General features: G+C 40.1%; 5 protein-coding genes across 10 annotated transcripts; 4 read left to right on the forward strand and 1 right to left on the reverse strand.

The window, feature by feature from the left end:
- The first annotated feature begins 814 nt into the window (after nucleotides 1–814).
- Nucleotides 815–2,051, forward strand: LOC140758708 (chlorophyll a-b binding protein CP29.1, chloroplastic-like). The gene is made up of 2 exons (XM_073094966.1): nucleotides 815–1,410; nucleotides 1,546–2,051. The coding sequence occupies exons 1-2, from the start codon at nucleotides 910–912 to the stop codon at nucleotides 1,909–1,911; spliced, it is 867 nt and encodes a 288-aa protein (XP_072951067.1). The 5' UTR covers nucleotides 815–909; the 3' UTR covers nucleotides 1,912–2,051.
- Nucleotides 2,052–3,347: 1,296 nt separating this feature from the next.
- On the forward strand, nucleotides 3,348–4,815 carry LOC140758707 (uncharacterized). Its single transcript, XM_073094965.1, has 2 exons — nucleotides 3,348–3,468; nucleotides 3,664–4,815. The coding sequence occupies exon 2, from the start codon at nucleotides 3,699–3,701 to the stop codon at nucleotides 4,629–4,631; it is 933 nt and encodes a 310-aa protein (XP_072951066.1). The 5' UTR covers nucleotides 3,348–3,468; nucleotides 3,664–3,698; the 3' UTR covers nucleotides 4,632–4,815.
- On the forward strand, nucleotides 4,464–8,935 carry LOC140758709 (mitochondrial pyruvate carrier 4-like). Of its 2 annotated transcripts, none has more exons than XM_073094968.1 (6): nucleotides 4,464–4,603; nucleotides 5,660–5,760; nucleotides 6,567–6,665; nucleotides 6,800–6,852; nucleotides 7,296–7,369; nucleotides 8,617–8,935. In XM_073094968.1, exons 2-6 carry the CDS (start codon nucleotides 5,706–5,708, stop codon nucleotides 8,660–8,662), a joined length of 327 nt encoding a protein of 108 aa, XP_072951069.1. In that variant the 5' UTR covers nucleotides 4,464–4,603; nucleotides 5,660–5,705; the 3' UTR covers nucleotides 8,663–8,935. The 2 variants fall into 2 exon arrangements, with proteins under 2 accessions (XP_072951069.1, XP_072951068.1); XM_073094967.1 differs by lacking the exon at nucleotides 4,464–4,603 and adding an exon at nucleotides 4,965–5,238.
- A 130-nt stretch (nucleotides 8,936–9,065) lies between these two features.
- On the reverse strand, nucleotides 9,066–12,918 carry LOC140758706 (uncharacterized). Of its 3 annotated transcripts, XM_073094963.1 has the most exons (5): nucleotides 12,557–12,918; nucleotides 12,198–12,406; nucleotides 10,724–10,831; nucleotides 10,074–10,342; nucleotides 9,066–9,776 (listed from the first exon to the last, which is right to left on the reverse strand). In XM_073094963.1, exons 1-5 carry the CDS (start codon nucleotides 12,846–12,848, stop codon nucleotides 9,668–9,670), a joined length of 987 nt encoding a protein of 328 aa, XP_072951064.1. In that variant the 5' UTR covers nucleotides 12,849–12,918; the 3' UTR covers nucleotides 9,066–9,667. The 3 variants fall into 3 exon arrangements, with proteins under 3 accessions (XP_072951064.1, XP_072951063.1, XP_072951065.1); XM_073094962.1 differs by having other exon boundaries at nucleotides 9,066–10,342; XM_073094964.1 differs by having other exon boundaries at nucleotides 9,066–10,342; nucleotides 12,600–12,730.
- Nucleotides 12,919–14,614: 1,696 nt separating this feature from the next.
- LOC140759330 (universal stress protein PHOS32-like) lies at nucleotides 14,615–17,710 on the forward strand. 3 transcript variants are annotated; one of them, XR_012104224.1, is made up of 4 exons: nucleotides 14,615–15,558; nucleotides 16,792–16,860; nucleotides 17,004–17,047; nucleotides 17,411–17,710. XR_012104224.1 is itself a non-coding variant. In XM_073095860.1 (3 exons), the coding sequence occupies exons 1-2, from the start codon at nucleotides 14,775–14,777 to the stop codon at nucleotides 17,009–17,011; spliced, it is 792 nt and encodes a 263-aa protein (XP_072951961.1). In that variant the 5' UTR covers nucleotides 14,615–14,774; the 3' UTR covers nucleotides 17,012–17,047; nucleotides 17,411–17,710. The 3 variants fall into 3 exon arrangements, 1 of the variants encoding a protein (XP_072951961.1); XR_012104223.1 differs by having other exon boundaries at nucleotides 14,619–15,558; nucleotides 16,774–16,860; XM_073095860.1 differs by lacking the exon at nucleotides 16,792–16,860.
- The last annotated feature ends 1,184 nt before the right edge of the window (nucleotides 17,711–18,894 follow it).

The raw sequence follows: 18,894 nt of genomic DNA on the forward strand, positions 1-18,894 counted from the left end.
AATGAAACAAGGAGTGGTGATATATCGTCTCTCTCTTAATTCTTTCGATCTAGTGAGAGAAGTTCGTACACAATGCCCACCGGTGTTTAAACCGTTTCTTGTAAATAATTGTAGTAAAATCTGGAGGTGCTAAAGATGATGGGTCTAATCTAATCCCTTTCAATTCTACATTCACAAGTACCCTAATTCACTAACATAGAAAAGTTATATAATATTTTAATTGAATTCCATGTAATGATCAACGAATTTTTGTTATTCTGTATCTACAAGTATTAAATCCTGGGTTGGGATTGATGAATAACCTATAGAAAAGTGAAGTTAACCATCTTGATAATCAAAACGATAAGGTAAACTACTGTAAATCTTATGGTTGATAATTAATAATTATGATCATTTTTGCAGAGGATTGATTCAGTTGGTCACTCTATAAGTGGGATACTAATTCTATCGTTTTCGTAATTAGCCTATGGTTAAACATCGAGACGATGACAGATTAATATGAGCCGACGTGGCAATACGTGAAAGGCAGACAACGCATGTATGAAATCTACTCCCAAGACCACATGGATTCGGGGCCATTTGCGACCACACAAATTACGAACCCCAACTTTCCAATCACAGCGTCCCACCTGTCATCGCCACCAAATTAGATCCCAACCAAATCCCATCTCTCAAGATAAGGCTCGGATAAGGCCCCCTCCATCCCAGCCGTCAAACTGATCTCAGCGCCCTTCTCCACCCTCAGATCCTCTCTTCCCAAGATAGCCCACCCCACAAATAACAAGAATAAGAATCCACCTCTTCTCCTCTCCTCTCCTCTCGTGAGAAGAACAAAGAAGAGGAGAAGAAGAAGGGGGGAAAAAGGAAGGAAAAAAGAAAAAAAAAAGAGAAGAGGAGGAAGAGGAGGAGATGTCTTCCACGGCATTCGCGAGCGCGTCATCGTTCTTGGGCACCCGCCTCGCCGACCCGAGCCAAGCGGGTTCCAGGTTCACGGCGAGGTTCGGGTTCGGGACGAAGAAGTCCGCTCCGAAGAAGCCGACGAGGTCGTCTCCCGGGTCGGATCGGCCGCTGTGGTACCCGGGAGCGAAGGCGCCCGAATGGCTGGACGGGTCGCTGGTGGGGGATTACGGGTTCGACCCGTTTGGGCTGGGGAAGCCGGCGGAGTACCTGCAGTACGACCTGGACTCGCTGGACCAGAACCTGGCCCGGAACCCCGCGGGTGAGATTATCGGGACCCGGTTCGAGACCGCGGAGGTGAAGTCCACCCCGTTCCAGCCTTACTCCGAGGTGTTTGGGCTGCAGAGGTTTAGGGAGTGCGAGCTCATCCATGGCAGGTGGGCCATGCTTGCCACCCTTGGGGCCTTGGCAGTTGAGTCACTCACTGGTGTCACGTGGCAAGATGCAGGAAAGGTATGTAGTGCTAGTGTGCTACTGAATAAACTTTTAATTTCATCAAAATTTATTTATAGTTTTAATCGGTAAATCATATAGTTCTTTTACTTGTCGACGTTATAATAATCTCTCTCACTTGTTTTATTTGATCAGGTTGAGCTAGTGGACGGCTCCTCTTACCTCGGCTTACCGCTCCCCTTCTCCATCACCACACTGATCTGGATCGAGGTCCTGGTCATCGGCTACATCGAGTTCCAACGGAACGCCGAGCTCGACCCCGAGAAGAGGCTGTACCCCGGCGGCAAGTTCTTCGACCCCCTCGGCCTCGCCGCCGACCCGGAGAAGAAGGCCACCTTGCAATTGGCCGAGATCAAGCACGCACGTCTAGCCATGGTTGGTTTCTTGGGCTTCGCCGTCCAAGCCGCCGCCACCGGCAAGGGGCCCCTTAACAACTGGGCCACTCACCTGAGTGACCCGCTTCACACCACCATCTTCGACACCTTCTCCTCCTCTTCTTAAGTGCAGTTGGGGACTTCTCTTCTCTTGTACTTCTATTTATATCTCATTTGGTGTAATTTTGCGAGTTTATAAGGATAGTGAATGTATGATCTCCATCATTATGTAAATCTTAACTATGTTAAACTTGATCTTTGCATGCATGCCTAGCTAGCAACCACCACTTATTTATGTGTTCCTAGAATGTGGATGCAGGGTATTGTGTTCATGAAGGTTGCTAGAGAAATACCACTTCGAATGCAAGTTTTGTAAAGGCTCTTCTCACTATATTGTGCATGACTCAAAAGATAGTGATACCAGCAAATAAAAGAATGAAAGGAACAACGTTTCATAGTAGTATCATTTAATACAGATTGCTTCTACGCTTCCATTCTTGTATATCGATACCACTAACTTGTAGGAAAAAACCATAATCTGAACATAAATCTTTAAATAATTTTGAACCCAAAATTAAGTGAAATTCATGTAGTATTTATGATAGATTAATGATTGAATAGAAACAATTTTAATAATTCAATATCATATATTAACTTATTCAAATCTATGAAAGGCAATTGAATAATAATTAATTTTAAAGTGTCTATCATAACAATGAATAATAAACAAAATAAGTTTAGTATCATATCAACTATTTAGAATATATTGGTAAGGTATATAAACACCAAGTATCACTTGAGCTTTTGGGTCAAAGAGTTATTGATTAATATCTGATAGGATAAGTCACTCAAGTTATTGATTCTTTTGGTATACAAAATAATCATTATATTCTGAGAGATTAATATCTATTAACTTAAAATTTGATATCGTGAACACATTAAATAGTTTATTACTCTAGGAGCAAAGAGAGCAACCAATTGATTATAATTTCTCCCAGTCTTAATACTGCACTCTGCACAAATTAAACTAACTCTGTGTAATATATGTTATGGCATCCTCTTTTCCTAATCTCCTAATTTGCCTCACCACCTCACACTTTTCGGACTACAGAAAGAAACAAACCAGTCATTATTTACTTTTGCATGCTTGATAGATACTCCAAAAGAGTGGTTGTAAGAATTTAATTATTTCTTTCGTTTAATTGCTAGCTAGCCACGGTGGGAAAGTATCCGAACGGAAAATCTTAATTGATCTGGCAGCCAACCACATTTTGCCAGGTAACCTGATTGCAGGAAATTCGTACGGTAGGGATCGGAGGCAATCTGCTGCGCATGAATTAAGAAGCATCTCAGTACACAAGGCTCCCGCCTAAATCTAAATTATGCACACGCGAGGACATAGGACTGGGACCCGTTGCACTGTCATAAGGAGAGCAAAGCATGAGTGGCCACGTCAGCAGGCGAAATTATACAAGCCTAGGGGACCCACCACCACCGACCAGGCCGCCGGCCATTTCTTATCCTAATTGGCTGCTGCCTTTCTCTCTAAAAATAGGCAAGTGAGCAACCCTCCATCCACACACACCCCCCACCCTCTCTCTCTCTCTCTCTCTCTCTCTCTCGTGCCAGAAATGGAAGCATAGAAGTATTGGATATTATAGTATTTATTACACCAAAATTGAAGGTAAATAGAAGCTAACTCTTCTATAATAGTTTTATGCCTTGCTCTCTCTAACCTCAGTTCTCTGATTTTTATTTTTTATTTTTTATTTTTTATTTTTTATTTTTGTTGCAACAAAATTATTGGATATTACTAAGCTAAGCATTTGAGAGCAACAAACTAGAATAACAATGCGGTGAAATTAATCCGATCTCGCAGAGAGCAAGATACGCATACCTTCCTCCGCCGGTGCGATGGCATCCTCCTCCTCCTCTGCTTCGCACGTGCGGCTCATGTGCAGCTTCGGAGGCCGCATCCTCCCCCGCCCCCACGATCACCTCCTCCGCTACGTCGGCGGCGAATCCCGCATCGTCTCTGTCCCCCGCTCTTCTTCCTTCGCCTCCCTCCTCTCCCTCCTCTCTAACATCTCTCCCGATTACTCCCCAACCACTCCCCCAACCATCAAGTACCAGCTCCCCAACGAGGACCTCGATGCCCTCATCTCCCTCACGTGCGACGAGGACGTCGACAACATGATGCACGAGCTCGATCGCCTCCTCTCCTCCTCCTCCTCCTCCTCATCAGCCGCGACCGCTCGAAGCCCTCGCCTCCGCCTCTTCCTCTTCCCCCCGTCCTCCGCCCCCGAGCCCTTCGGATCCATCTTCGACGCCGGCGCCGGCGATTGGTTCCTCGACGCCCTCAACGGCGTCGCCCGGCAGCGGTCCACCGCCCTCCACCGCCTCCGATCTGAGGCGTCCTCCGTCGCCTCCGAGGTCCCCGACTACCTCTTCGGTCTCGACGATCTCAAGTCCGTCGTCGAATCCCCTCGCTACTCCTCGACGTCGTCGCTGGTTCCGGAGTCTAAGCCACTGCGGACCAAGACGGAGCTGGAAGAGAAGCCGGATTCGGCACCGGTCTTTTATATGCCAGCTCCCGTTCATGGACCGGCTCAACCGGTCCAGTTCGTGCACTCCGTAGGAGGGCCGATTCCCGTCCAGTTCGCGGCGCCGGTTCACGGCGCCGTGCCCGGGGCAATTTACATGGGTGGAACGTATGGGTATGGGGCACCGACAGGTGGAGGTTCGATGAGGAATCCGAGCTTCATTCCAGTGTATGATCCAGCCGGTGGGTCACCGGCCGCTGCCGGTTCCCAGATGAGGTATGGGTTTGGAAGCGCTTCCCAGTAGAGCTTCTGAATTGAAGCATGCACAGTTTGATTGATCCTATTTATCATTATGATCATGTAAAAAGGATTTGGTTGTAAATTGTCGCTGCTACTTGTTTGTTTTATATTCCGTAATAAGAGTGTAGTTAATAGTGTTCAAATTTAAAGGTTTTAAATAGAAAAAGTAATGCATTTTATTTGTCTAATTCTTCCTTCTAAATACATATTTACTAAACTAATTTTACCGTCTTAATTTAGCACGTGGGATGATGTCCTAGTCATCCGCAAGGAACCAAGCATGACTTGAGTTGGACATTGAATTATTTAAATCCTTAATCTTAAATCCTTTCGTTTGTTTTAATGCACATGAAATTCTCACTGTGCAAAATTATTAGTAGTTAAAAGGAATAGAATATATTATCCTAAAACATGATTATAATATTAATATCTAATTAACGAAAGCAAGTGGTAGTTGAAAACATCCACTATATTTCTAATTATTAGCCCTATTCCAACTTTGCCCTTAACACAGCCTGTAATATCTGATTACTCTCTTGGTCTTCGCTGATCCTTTCTCCCTTGTTTCTGTTCTATTCGGGGCGTTCGTCTTCTCCTCCGCGGTGTCTCAGGTGCGAATTCTTCTTTCCTAGACTATTAGCACTCCGTTTTGCGATTCATACCCTAGGGTTTTGAGATCGTTCAATTGGACTTTTTTTGTTGTTTTTTTTAATGTTGGATTTTCTCGATAAATGGGCTGTCTTCTATCGATGCGGTGTTCTAATGAACTTAGAAAGGAATTGGATTTGGAGATAATCTGAATTTCTGATGAGAAGTTAGGAAAGGCTATCCCTCTGGATTTGCAATTTCTTGATGTCTTTTTCGCTTTAATCTCCAAAACTAGAGTATTTTCTCAATAAGATGAAGAATGGTGTAGTCTAGCTCGTAATTGTCGCTTCTAATGGCGGTCGTGGGTGATTTATTGCTATATTTTTATTTGTAAATCCATGAAATATATCGGTTATTGAAGATTTCTTGGTACTATTCTCGTAGGAGAGAGACGAGGAAAGAGTAAGAAGTAGAAGAGAAGGGGCACTTGATGGCAGCTTCCAAAATCCAAGCCCTATGGAACCACCCTGCTGGCCCGAAAACTAGTTCGTCCCGTGCTTATAAATAGGAAATTATGCTAAAATTTGTTTTTTCGTTGTTGCTTATTTTTTTCTTCTAATCTATCCTTAATTTCTCCTGTATATTTCAGTTTCCACCATGTCTAGTGAATACTTTTTCCATTTTATACATTATGGAAGAACTTTACTACTGAAACATCAGGGTGTCTTTAACGTAAAGAGGTAAAAAAGATATTGGCTAAATTTTAAGACTTGTTTTGGAGAACAATGAATGATGTCAAAGATGGATTTAAGATGAGTTTTTCATAAAAGCACTTGTTAGAATTTTTTTTTTACACTTTTTAAATTCATTCTGAAAGCTGAATATGAGTTCAAGTAGATTTGAATTTCTTATATATTAATATAGCTACTTGATAGTTCATATGTGCCTTTTCCTTTTCTCGAAGGATTGTATAATTCTAGTAGAATCAGACAAGGACTTGATTAACATGCATGCTACTTCCATAAAAATGCTTGTGAAGAAGTTTTAGATTATAGAGATCTGTTCCAATGGTTCACGAGAAATCTTCAATGTTGTCAAATTGGTTGTAATGTAAAACACTGTAGAAGCATATCATGCTAAAATAAATAGGGTGTCCTAGCGCAAGAGGTTCCTGCAATGTGCAGGCAACAAATGATGCCATCTTGAGAAGTATGTTTTATTTAGAACCTAATATAAAAAAATATATATGAATTTGTCATGTTGCCCTTAGAAATTATATAAGCATGATAAAAATAGAGTAGATGATTTTTAATTTTGTTTCTGACACAGCCGAATGTATTTCTATTTACAGTTCATTTTTGGGCCCCAACTTTCAAATGGGGTATCAGCATTGCAAATATTGCTGATTTCGCAAAGCCACCTGAAAAGATCTCCTATCCTCAGCAAGTTGGTATGTGGTGTTTATAATTCAAATTCCTATCCTGTCTTCTCAACATCTAACATAAACATAAAATTTCCTTGTATTTCATTCTCCTGCCTGTATATATTTTGACATATATTGGTCATTTGTTTTCTGGTATGTAGCTGTTGCTTGCACTGGAGTTATTTGGTCACGCTACAGTACTGTGATTACCCCGGTAAGCTCTTATTATGTTCAGCAGAGCATCTCCCAATTGCATTTCTTGCAGGAGGTAGTAGATTTAGGACAATCTATTTGTTCAGATTTGAGTTTTGCATTTCCTTTTCAATAAAATGAGCTTAGGTTGCTGGCTTGCTGGAATCTGATGATTACACAACTTAGTAGTACATATTTAAGTTTGTCTTTTGGTCCTGCACATGCTAATGTTTATTTTGTCAATACAAACCAATTTAAGTAATCTATCTCCTTGAAATCTATATAATTTGATGTATTTTGTCATTCTTTCTACAAACTTTATTTACAAATTTAATCTTTAAGGAACTGACTAGGATTCCATTGATCTTTACATCATAGAATGTTGTATTTATTATTTTAGGAAGCAAGAAATTTGTAGTAAATTTCCAATTCCATATATAAGTTTTGTTTTGCCTTGCCTTGCAGAAAAACTGGAACCTTTTCAGTGTAAATGTTGCCATGGCTGGGACAGGGATCTATCAACTTACACGAAAATTACGGTATGTTAAACTTGATTTCAGTGCTAGTGGGTTTTGTTCATAGTATGGACACATGGAAAAATCAGTTACTATGACTCACTATCTATTTAGTTACTTTGGCTTATCTACTTGCCGGTTATGCAGTTATGCATTTTACGGTTGTTTTAAATTATGATCTGATGGCAACGACTGTTGCTTGAACTTGCTGACCCTGTGGTTATGCTGTCCTCTTAAATGAGCACGTTATCTTCTTGTCTTGTTCTGATGGTGTCAAATTCATTCTTACTATTAGAACTCCATTTGGTAGGCAGCCAACTCTTATTTTTCATGTCACAAGCAACCAATGAATTAACAAGCTTTAATTATTTGGATAATTCTGAGGGTGTTTATGCTTGATGCACATAATAGTGTCAAAAGTGGAAGAGCATAAGAGAGAGATTTGTAGTAACGATCCTCAATGTCTAAGACAAAGAGGGATAGGAAGAGGAGACAGAAGCAGTGGGTGCTATGGTATCTGAAGCTGTGACTTGATAAGAAAGAGAGGATTTATTAGACAGATGTTGAAAAAATATTCCTCGGTGTCTAGAGTGCAGAGAGAGACAGGAGGAGGAGCTGGAAGCAGTGGGTGCTACAATCTTTACATTTTGGGAGTGGATGAGAAGAGAGCAGTTGATTAAAACCTTCTAACTGAAGAAATTATTATCTATTTATCTACCAATAGCCTATAAAACTAGATGCTGAAGAAGTATTCCTGTGTCTGAGATGAAGAGGGGAGAATCGAGGGCTTTGACAAGATGGAAGGAAAGGGTAGGGGGTTGATTAGATCTTACAATTGATATAGTATCTATTGTAAATACATGTCTATTTCATAAAAGTAGAGTTGAGGTTGAGCTTGGGCTGGGCAAACAGACAATTTAACTTGTCCAAAATCACTACATGACTGGAGTTTGAGGCACAAGTTAGTCAAAAGTTTGTGATTGGAAGGCTTGGACTGGCAAAATTATATGCCCTTGCCTGATGGGCTTTGATCTGACCAAGCTCATTTAACTTGCTATATTTTGTACATGTTTACCGCAAAAGAAATGTAATGCTTATTACTTCCCTTAAGTGTTTGGAAAGTACCGAAACATATTCATTCCGATATCCTTTATTCAAAGTTAAACATAAAGGCATCACTTTTCCTCCATTGCAGTACATTCTATCTTTATATGTTCTATACTTCTAATTCACTATATTGTCTTGAAAACTGATACTGGTTTACTTTTCAGGCAAGATTACTTCTCTGAAAAGCAAGAAACACCTGCAGAAGAATGAGGATGATTCTTGCTCTGCACTTCATAGCATTCAGCAGCTCTTTGTTTTGATTGTTTTGGCTGTAAACATATGGTTTCACTGCAGCGCAGGTTTCTTCTTCTTGTTCTCTCCCAGGATTTGCTGGGAAGAACATATGATACCCTAAGATAAGGTCGAGGACTGCCTCGAAAATTCTCAGAATACTTTTGAGAGGTGAAAATTCTCAGAATGCTGTTTCTCTGATCTTGTATCCATATTCGCTTTCAGTTATTTGCTGTTTGTTCTTCAGGCTAATCTCAGGTTTACTTCCGTCATTCCTAGCATTATTAAATCGCTAATATAAATCATGGTAAATGTTTTATAAAAAGATACTGGTAAAGTTGAGAGCTTTTTGTAAAGAAAAGAAAGGCCGGCCACCACCTTAGACAAATCCCATGAAGACTTCCAAATTCCAATGCCGTGTAAAGAAGTCTACAAATAGTTACGGACTTCTTATATGGTAGCATCTGATGACTTCTTGCCTCTTATTTTTCCAAATGATTTGTGACGTAATTGACGTCACGGGGATATATTGTTCTTCCTCGCCAAATGTTTGGTAGGCAAAGAACGCCACAATATAGTATAATTGTAGCATTGGTGCCGCAGAATATTCCTTGTTCAGTACTCACTACAGCTTGCATAGTTACCCATATAAGCATACACCAAAGGCATTCTGAAAGTCCAAGGTGCTTGTCTCAACCTCAACATTTACAGTATAGAAACGAAGAAAAGCATAGAAAAGAAGATATTGAAAACGATCAAAGTTTTGTCGAAAATTGAAAAAGATATGGAGACAGCTAATATGTATATATATATATTCAGATTCAGATGGTGGGCATCAAGTTTTTCAAAATGATGCTGGAATGAAACAAGATAGTCAAGGAGATGATAAAATGGGTAAATCCATAATATCTGATGCACTCCTATTGCTGAGGGGATATACAACTGAGACCATTCTTGTGAATCACAAGGCTATCATGCCAAACTTTATCTACTACTGCCTTTCTGATTTACATCCAAATCAGAAGTACAGAGTCCATCAGTTTCTTCAATCTTTACACCGCGCCTTTCCTTTCTTATTACAGCTATTTTGCTCCTGCGCAAGATTAGGTTAGCAATCTTGAATTTTCCTTCTTTTTTCACCTTTAGACTTCTTGAACTTGTCCACTTTAGAAAAGATCGGATTTTCTTATTTTCAGCTTTCTCAACATAGAAATTATCGCATGCTTTATCAAGTCTGGCTCCACAGATATCACTGAAATAGTGTCGAGGATTTACGTAACAGATGGAAGACGACACAATTCCAGTGACTACTGATGGCTGGACAATTTTCATAAATTCCTGTATCTCAGTAAAGCATGAATGTTCAGAGTATGGGACAGAATAGGCATACTGATGTAACATTTGTGGTTGCTCGGTCTGATTATTACACTGCCGTGCCCTTCTGTTAGAGCTCTCTCTGTACTTAATATCCATTCCCCAAGGTAGACCAGAAGGCATAATTCCTATAGTGGGATGTACTGTGTTCAAGGCCTCAAGTGTCTCAAAGGTGAAACTATATCGAGGAACAGCCCGAATTCTTGTGAGACTTGTCTTCGTAGTAAAAATATTATAGTATCCAAGAAGGTGCATGGTCTGTAAACGCTCTGGCCACACCCAAATCTAAAGAAAAGAACCATGAAAAGGAATCAAGTTTTTATTTGACAAATTCCAAGGATAAAATGTCCAATAATGCGAAGTAATATGTAATGCATGTCTTTACTATTTTCTTCATCATAACATGGAATAACTGGAAAACCATTAGGCTGAATGTTCAATAGTTCAATATAAGAGACTTATATGTCCAAAATAATGAAGATACTTTATTAGAACAAAGTTGTGAAGGTTTCGAGAAATATGAGGATGAGCAATAATGACAAGAAAAAGAAGAAACGTTGTTCCTAGAGCTTTTGATATATGAAGCAACACATTACTTTACTAGCAGAAACTTGTGAAGATCTCTAGAAATATGAGGACAACAACAATCAGAAGAAAAATAATAACCTTTGTTCCTAGAGCTTTCGATATATGAAGCAACAGATCCTCCTTCCCAAGTGTATCAACGGCAATAATTATTTCATGGTCAGGATGAGAAGAAATTATCTCAACCACCTGCATGTTTATATTCCAAATAATTAATGAAATTTATGAAACAGAATAGCAGAAAATGAAAAATTACTTGAAGCACACAAGAAAGGCTATCAAGAAGAGCCACAAGTATTAACAATTCTCATTAAATACACATTCTGTATAACACACTGCATGATTACCCTTGTGGACATAAACACATTGCTGGTATATGGATAGAATCAAGACATGCACAGATGTAAATTAATATTTGCACATGGACAAATGAAAATAGATAGAGCACAGACACATTCAGAAATCATCCTCATCAATCATTAGAAATTCCTTAAGTGGTGGTGGGATTCTAATGTTTTGGTGGCTTGAATTCTTTTCTTGAATCGTCTTACAGGGATATTGACTCGATAGATTAAGTCTATTTATCTTTTAATTAATTCATATTTATCTTTCATGTAAGCCTTTAGGGTAAATCCTAGTTCGAGCTATGCAAATTTTTACGATTAGTCCTAATATGACTCATTATATCCAATCTCTCTATATAGAAGAGGCCGGTCTCCTTTGTTTAAGCATCCATTGAATTCAAGCATTGTAAATTATATTTTAGTCTTAGACTATCTTAGAAGTAAAAATAAGAGTAACATAGGAATAGTCATAAGAGTAATATAAGAATAGAAGTAAATAATCTCCCTTTATCACCAACATCGCCGCCCATCTCTCTCTATCGTGCTCTACCACCTTCATCGCCGACGCCGGCCACCTCTATCCAACACCTAGGCCCCCTTGTAGAGAATCAACTCTAATCGGTCTATGACAATTTAGTATTAGAGCAAACACTTTGCGGATCGACTCTAATCGTTCTGTAACAGTATGAACCTTTAGGTCTGTCCTCTTTGTACCTTCTCCTGATTTATATTCAAAATTGATGTTTTAGGAAGTTTTTGTGATAATTCCTGAAACAATCCCATACTTACTTCTTCCACTTCCTATGTTATTACCAGAATACAATTTCATTGTTGCTCTTCCACATTTCTTCTCATCTCCATAATGTCCTTGATAGATTATTCAAATTATTCTACTAATCATCAACCGATCAGAACATTTAACCACTTCACCTGGTTGATTCTTCTTCCATAAAAGCCAGAATAAGTAAAATCATATTGAGCACAAGGTGAACTACAATTTTGTTCTCTACCAGTAAACCACAGTTTTCCACACCATCACACTAGCGAACGCTGCATGGGAGTCACTAACCGCCCTGAAGACATAGTGAACTACAATTTTGTTCTCTCGCAGTAAACCACAGTTTTCTACACCATCACATTAGCGAACGCTGCATGGGAGTCACTAATCGCCGGGAAGACATAGGTTACAAGAACACCAATAAAACACATACCTGCCGGGCAACGACTTCACGAGGAGGAAATGAGTACGAGGGATGACAATAAGTGTTGTCCAAGTAAAGCACATCCAATTTATCTCCTTGAAGAGCATCAAGAAGTGTCTTCCTTCCCATTCCCGACCTCTCGGACATTGATTCCCAGCGAAAATCTCCAGTGTACAGAACACATCCAAACTCTCCCCGAAACAAGTACATCACTGCACCTGCCGAAGAGAAAATTAAAGCATTTAACTTCCAATCACACACTTCAACTTGACGCCAATGATCACAAAATCAAAACTTTCCTATCAAACCAACACAATCTTAACAAAATATAAAGAAGAAAACCTCGAAATCGAACAAAAAGGGGGTACCAGGGCAATGGTGAGCATCGATGAGAGTGACGAGGAAACGGACCTCGGATCCAGTGGTGGGGGAGACGAGAGAGATGGGATGCGTGGCGCCCACCTCAAGAACCCTAAGCAAGGAGAGATCGAAGCCGCGAAACCTAGGAGGGAAGAGGCGGGCGGAGATCGGAGAGCAGAACAGGGGGCCCTTGGACCATTTGGAGGAGAGGCCCTTGGTGTGATCGGCGTGGAGGTGGGTGAGGAAGTAGGCCTGGCTCTCCTCGCTCCACCGATCGATCGAGATCAAACCCTTCTCCATCTCCGCTATCTCCCCATGGGAGATTGGAGCTAGGGTTAGGGTTTTGGCGGGAGAGAAGGGAAGATGAAAGGGCGGGAAGGGGAACGGAAGGACGAGCGATCAAATACGCCGCTGCTCTAGTACATACGAACTTGAATATAATATGGAAGTACTTCAAGGGGCTATTTGTAAGTATTTCTCGCATAAATACAATTAGTTATAATTAAAGATGATAAGTAGGTGCAGATCTTCTAAAATAATACCTTAGACTTAGATGCCATTGTGTCTCAACAGCCGACACATCTTAGGTTCAGAAGCCAACTCATGGAGTCATAGGGTAGGAGTTAAAAAAACGAGAGTATTATTAGCAAATAAAGGATTTTAGTTTATTTCTCTATTCATATTAAGTGTAGGTGACGTGAACCATATGCCACATACTTCTTTTTTTTTATAAATATATTTATTAAACATTATAACTTTGTTTTATTTTGATTCACACTCGATCACATTTGAGAATTGAGGATAATTATTATTCACAATATTATATTATATTTTTAATGTCTCGAAACTATATGTGAGTTGCTATCGCCTACTAATAACCGATTTACTTAAGGTAGTTTAAGTCGTTAAAAGAACTAGTGAAAAATTGAGATACTTTTAAAGAAGTTAAAATTAAACTATAGGATCAAATAATAGATGTTTTTATGGTAAAGTATGAATGATAATAAATATAAAATATCAAATATTTCTCATAATTTTTTTTAAAAAAAATAAAGATATTATTTGTCGGTCTCTTAAGAGTTGAAAACCACCTCGAATCAAAAGCAAATTATTGACTCCTTTTGAGCTTGTTCTAGGTGAGCTCATACATAACAATCCCCTTCCTTTGTGTGCTTCCGATGATGTTTGAATTTGGTAATCTAATACCTAATGTGTTCTCTTTTGCTCCCAGTAGGAAAATTTTGGGGACTCTTGAAATGATATTTAAGTACCTTATTTATTTATTAGACAATTTGGAGTTAAGGGGATTACATCAAGAGGGGCTTGATGTTCTAACGAGAGTATAATTACTTATGGTATGTGGTGTCTTTAGAAGAGTCAAAATGACATGGTATTTCAATATAAGTCTACCACCGATATTTAAAACAGTTATCTTTCTAATAAGGCAACTTAGCTCCTTGATCGCTCCCAGGCAATCTTGTGCCATCCTTGCACTGATTGCTCGTAGCGCACTATAGATAAGGTAGGGTTGGATTTTATTGCTAAGGGACATGATGATTGTCTCTTTCTTATGGGGGCTTACACTCCCTACACAATCAACCCATTGCACGCTGAAGCAAAAGCTGTTAAGTTTGCTTTGCTCAAAGCTTGAGATCATTACCTTTCTTCATTCAGAATTCTGTCAAACTCTCTCGCTCTCTCAATCTCATGAGACGGTGTCACACCATATCTTCCATTCATCACTTGTTAACCTTTTTTCACTTCTATTTCCTTGTCGTAATGTTTTAGGGAGGCTAATCATATTACTAATCGGTTTGCCCTCCTAGGATACGGAGCAAGATTTTGCTTCTATTTGGGTGGAGTTGATTCCGTAAGAAGTTATAGATATTTTGTATAAAGTTGCTTTGTATCTGTCAAGATACGTGAGGTGTTTTTGGGTTTATTTTATAATAATAATAATAATAATAAATATATATATACATATATAATAATAATAAAAGCCGAAGAGCATCGAGTCTGCGACGCATTATACTAAAAAATATTCCTTACGTTCCGGTACCTTCTTCCCTCTTTATTCTCACCCCTACCACATATTTTTCTACGCCCTCTCCCTCTCTCTCTCTCTCTCTCTCTCTCTCTCCATTTCTTCGTGTCCTCGCCCTAAACCCTCAAGAAAATTAGAGAAGAAAGCTTCGAGAAAGAGGAAAGAATTAACCCTAGATCTTGATGCAGAAACCATCGGAATCCGATCTCCATGTCCCGGCGCCGCCGCCACTGAAGACGCGGGCGTCTGCGGCAGCGGCGGTCCAGGCGATCCAGCCGAACTCGCCGAGGTATTTCTTCTCCTCGGCGGCGGCGGCGAGCCCCTCCGCCGCATCCCACCGCAGGATCGCGATCGCCGTCGACCTCAGCGATGAGAGCGCCTACGCAGTGAAGTGGGCTGTCCAGAACTACCTCCGCCCCGGCGACGCCGTCATCCTCCTCCACGTCCGCCCGACGTCCGTCCTCTATGGCGCCGATTGGGGCTCCATCGACCTCTCCGTATCCGCCGCCGCGTCGGCCGGAGGCGGCGACGACGCCGACCCCGGGGAGTCGCAGCAGAAGCTGGAGGACGACTTCGACGCCTTCACGGCGACAAAGGCGCAAGATCTCGCACAGCCACTCGTGGAAGCCCAGATCCCTTTCAAGATCCACATCGTCAAAGATCATGACATGAAGGAGAGGCTTTGCTTGGAGGTGGAACGGCTCGGGCTCAGCGCAGTTATCATGGGGAGCAGGGGGTTCGGGGCGTCGAGGAGGACCAGCAAGGGGAGACTTGGGAGCGTCAGCGATTACTGCGTCCACCATTGCATCTGCCCGGTTGTCGTCGTACGTTATCCGGATGAAGGGGCGGCGGCAGGGGTTGCTGATGGTGGAGAAAAGGGTGTGGTGTTGGAGAAGGCGGCGGAGCTGCATCCGGTGCCTGAGGAGGAGCAGGAGTATCATGACGCCTCCGATGACCATAATAGAGGTTTGATTTTTTTCCCCTTCTGTGAGATGCTTACCAGAGCTTATCTAAGATTGGCTAAAAACATGTGTTTGATCAAGAACTCCGCCGATTTCATTAGATTCTTTAGTAACCTTTTTAGTATTCTTTTGTTTAGAGCAGTTTCACTGTCCTTTTCTACTTGTTCTATTTTCTTATCCTTAGCTATCATGGTATTCTTCTTTGTTATTGATTTTACTTTTATAAGGCTAAAATGGGAGTAGTTGCAAATTTTCCAATCTCTGCCAATTTTCCCATCTTTGCAAAATTTCCAATCCGGTTGAAAAAGGTCAGTTGACGTCAGTCTGGTTAGTTCAATTGGACCCACAAATGTTGTTAGCAAAAAGTCTTTTGATATTTTATCAATCATATAATCTAAAATTTCCATCTCTTTCCATGAAAAATGTAAATCCTCTTGAAATTCTATATTGCAAATTAAATCTGCTCTAATAGATTCTGTTTTGTATAGACTTGGGGAACATTTTGTTCAGAAACACTTTACTCTTGAGTCATAAGTATGTATTCACCAGTTATGACCGAAACTCTTTAATTTGATTCATACTTGGGGTATATGTTATGAGATGAATTTGGACAAAGGTCCTTGTAAACTATTCTGTTAAACTAATATACTAGAGTGATACTAAAAAAGAGATTTTCCCTTTTGCAAAAACCATACTGTTCAACTTATTTGTTTGCAATATCCATCTAGCAACTCTTGTCCACTTATATGTCAATGCATATACATCCTTGTATTCCAGAACACCATATATCCGTATAATTTCTTCTGATTTTTGAGTAAAAAGATTCCTTCCAGTTTTGTGTTTGAAGGGGGATATGATAGTATAACATGAAATTGTCCGATGACATTTCTGGTTTTCATTTAGATTGTCAAAGCTTATATGAGCAGAAGGGTCAGTACTTGGATTTGAAAATGGCATGCAGTTGATTCTTGTTATGATTCTCATGAAGTGTTTGGGATCTTGTTCTCAACCTTCTGAAATTCTAAACTATTATATGGAAGTATAAGACATTTTCAGGTGGATTGGCATCCTTTTATGTAATATGATGCAAGAAGCATAGTTTATCAAAACATATGTCCCCTGATACTATTGAAGGAATATGAGTAGATTGGTATTTTACTATTTTATCTTTGTTGTCTTTCATCAAATGTAATGATTACTAAGTTCTTTGCTATATCAGCCGCTGATGTCAATGTAGGCACTGGATAGAAGAGGAAGCATATGATGGCTGATCAGACCTCGGAATCATATTTAGATATGTGACTAGGTCTGTGCAATTCTGAGATTCAATAAGATAGCCGATAGGATTAATGATCTGCAATTATTTCATTATTTGGCTCTTGAAATTTGCATTTGTTACATCTGGTGATCACAAAGTAAGTTTGCTTGAAACTTTTGTTGCTTTTGCAGATACTTGATCAGTCTCAGATATGGTGTGGTCCTCCTAAACCAAGGTGAGGACCTACAGGTTTACTTTTGGGAACCTGAACTTAATGTAATGTTCTTTCTATTCAATCATCTGTGTGTTTTTAGCCGGTAATCTTGTGTTATTTAAGCACATCCAGCTAATTCCCTCTATTACCACTAGTAGCCGCTTGTAATTTCCTCTTTGTTTTTAAAGAAACATGATTACTTGATCCAACAATCAATGTCTGAATGAGTTTTAAAACCAAAAAGAGCTGAAAAAAGCAGGTTATTGACTGTTTCTTTTCCCATTAACTATATTGTTTTCTTATTCTGTCTGTCATGGTATGATCCTGAGATACTACAGTTCAATTATTGCTAGTTTGACTGATTTCTTTTTTATTCTGCTGTAGAATTTGAAATTGCCGACGATCTACTGGAGGCAGGCTTTCTATTAAGAGGGAGGACTACGACCTGATGCTACTATTGTGTCTATCCTCTTTTTTCTTTTGTCAAGTTTATATCATAAACTGGATGATTTGAGGATTTGTGTAGATCATGTGTAGGTTTTACCGTTCACATTGTGAAATAGTTGTGCTCTGTAAACCATGGTCTTTCCGAGGTAGTGTCCTTGTGTGATGAATATTTGTGACTTTTATTGTTGAAACATATACTTCATCAGCTGGGGTACCTGTTACCAGATATTTTACTTATATGATTTCATGATTTTGTATGAGCTTTATGGCTACTGTGTGGATTTATTTTGTCTATCTTCTTTAAACTTATTGGCGTGTAAGATCTCTTGCCTTCTGGATGTCAGCCACTACATGTGCAAGAAAGGTAAATGAGATACTCGTATGCTTCAATAAGAAGTTGAGCTCTGAATGGTTGTGGTATTCTTCTAGGCATAATGTGTTACTGATATCACCCCACTATTTCTTGATATAATCACGCGTAACTTGTAAAATTTATGATATATTAAACAAAAGGATTAATAATTTGAGAACCTTGGGCCACTGAATCACTCTTTTGCAAGATCATCTTTCATTCCTCGCAGTAAAAGGCAAGCATTGCAGGTTGAATTTTCTCAAAATATTAATTCAGGAAACAACTGCTAATAAGAGTACCTTTGACCTGCTAAACTGATCATTCTCTTACGCAGTGAAGGTGCATTTACCAAAATGGATTTACTTATTTATTTATTTGAATGGAAAGCTGGATTCAGCTGTGCCTATCCCTTAGGCAGAGATGAGGCACCGACAACAATAAGGTTACATAACTAGGATGGGATGGAATTCGAAGGTCCTAACCTAACTAAGCGGCCTTGTTACCATCCGCGACCTTCTTACCATCGCGTCTAACATGTGACACACGATGATTTACAAAAGAGCTGAGTAAGACTCTACACTTAGTAACTATTACCTTCAGCCATCAAGGGCAGCTAATGACCTTGTTAAGGATTTGAACCAACTCCCTGGAGTCAGTCTCGACCTCTACCCTGTTGTATCCCGCCACAGTCCGCTGCCCAAGTTTAAGAGCTTTCCCTTCAGCTCGTAACGCTGACTCTCACGCAGTCAGTTCCCAGGCCACCGCTAATAAAGCCCCATGAGAATCCCTAATCACTGCTCCGGCACCGCCTTGGTGCTCCCTCGGTGAATAGGCTCCGTCTACATTCACCTTGACCTAGCCCTCAGCTGGGTGGACCCACGAGGTTCCGTCGTGCTTGGTTGGCCTGACCGTCGGATTAGATGGGCCGGCATAGTCCTTTGTCAACTGCACTACCTGATGCACAATATTTACCAAATAGATTTTTATTTTTTATTTTAATTTGAGGAAAGTAGAGCTTGTATTAACTTAAAGAAAGATTTGTCTCCTCCCCTAGTGATCGGGAGTAAGA

Source organism: Typha angustifolia, chromosome 4, assembly GCF_048772165.1.
Source record: "Typha angustifolia cultivar Huaian chromosome 4, ASM4877216v1, whole genome shotgun sequence".
In the NCBI taxonomy this organism is placed as follows: domain Eukaryota; kingdom Viridiplantae; phylum Streptophyta; class Magnoliopsida; order Poales; family Typhaceae; genus Typha; species Typha angustifolia.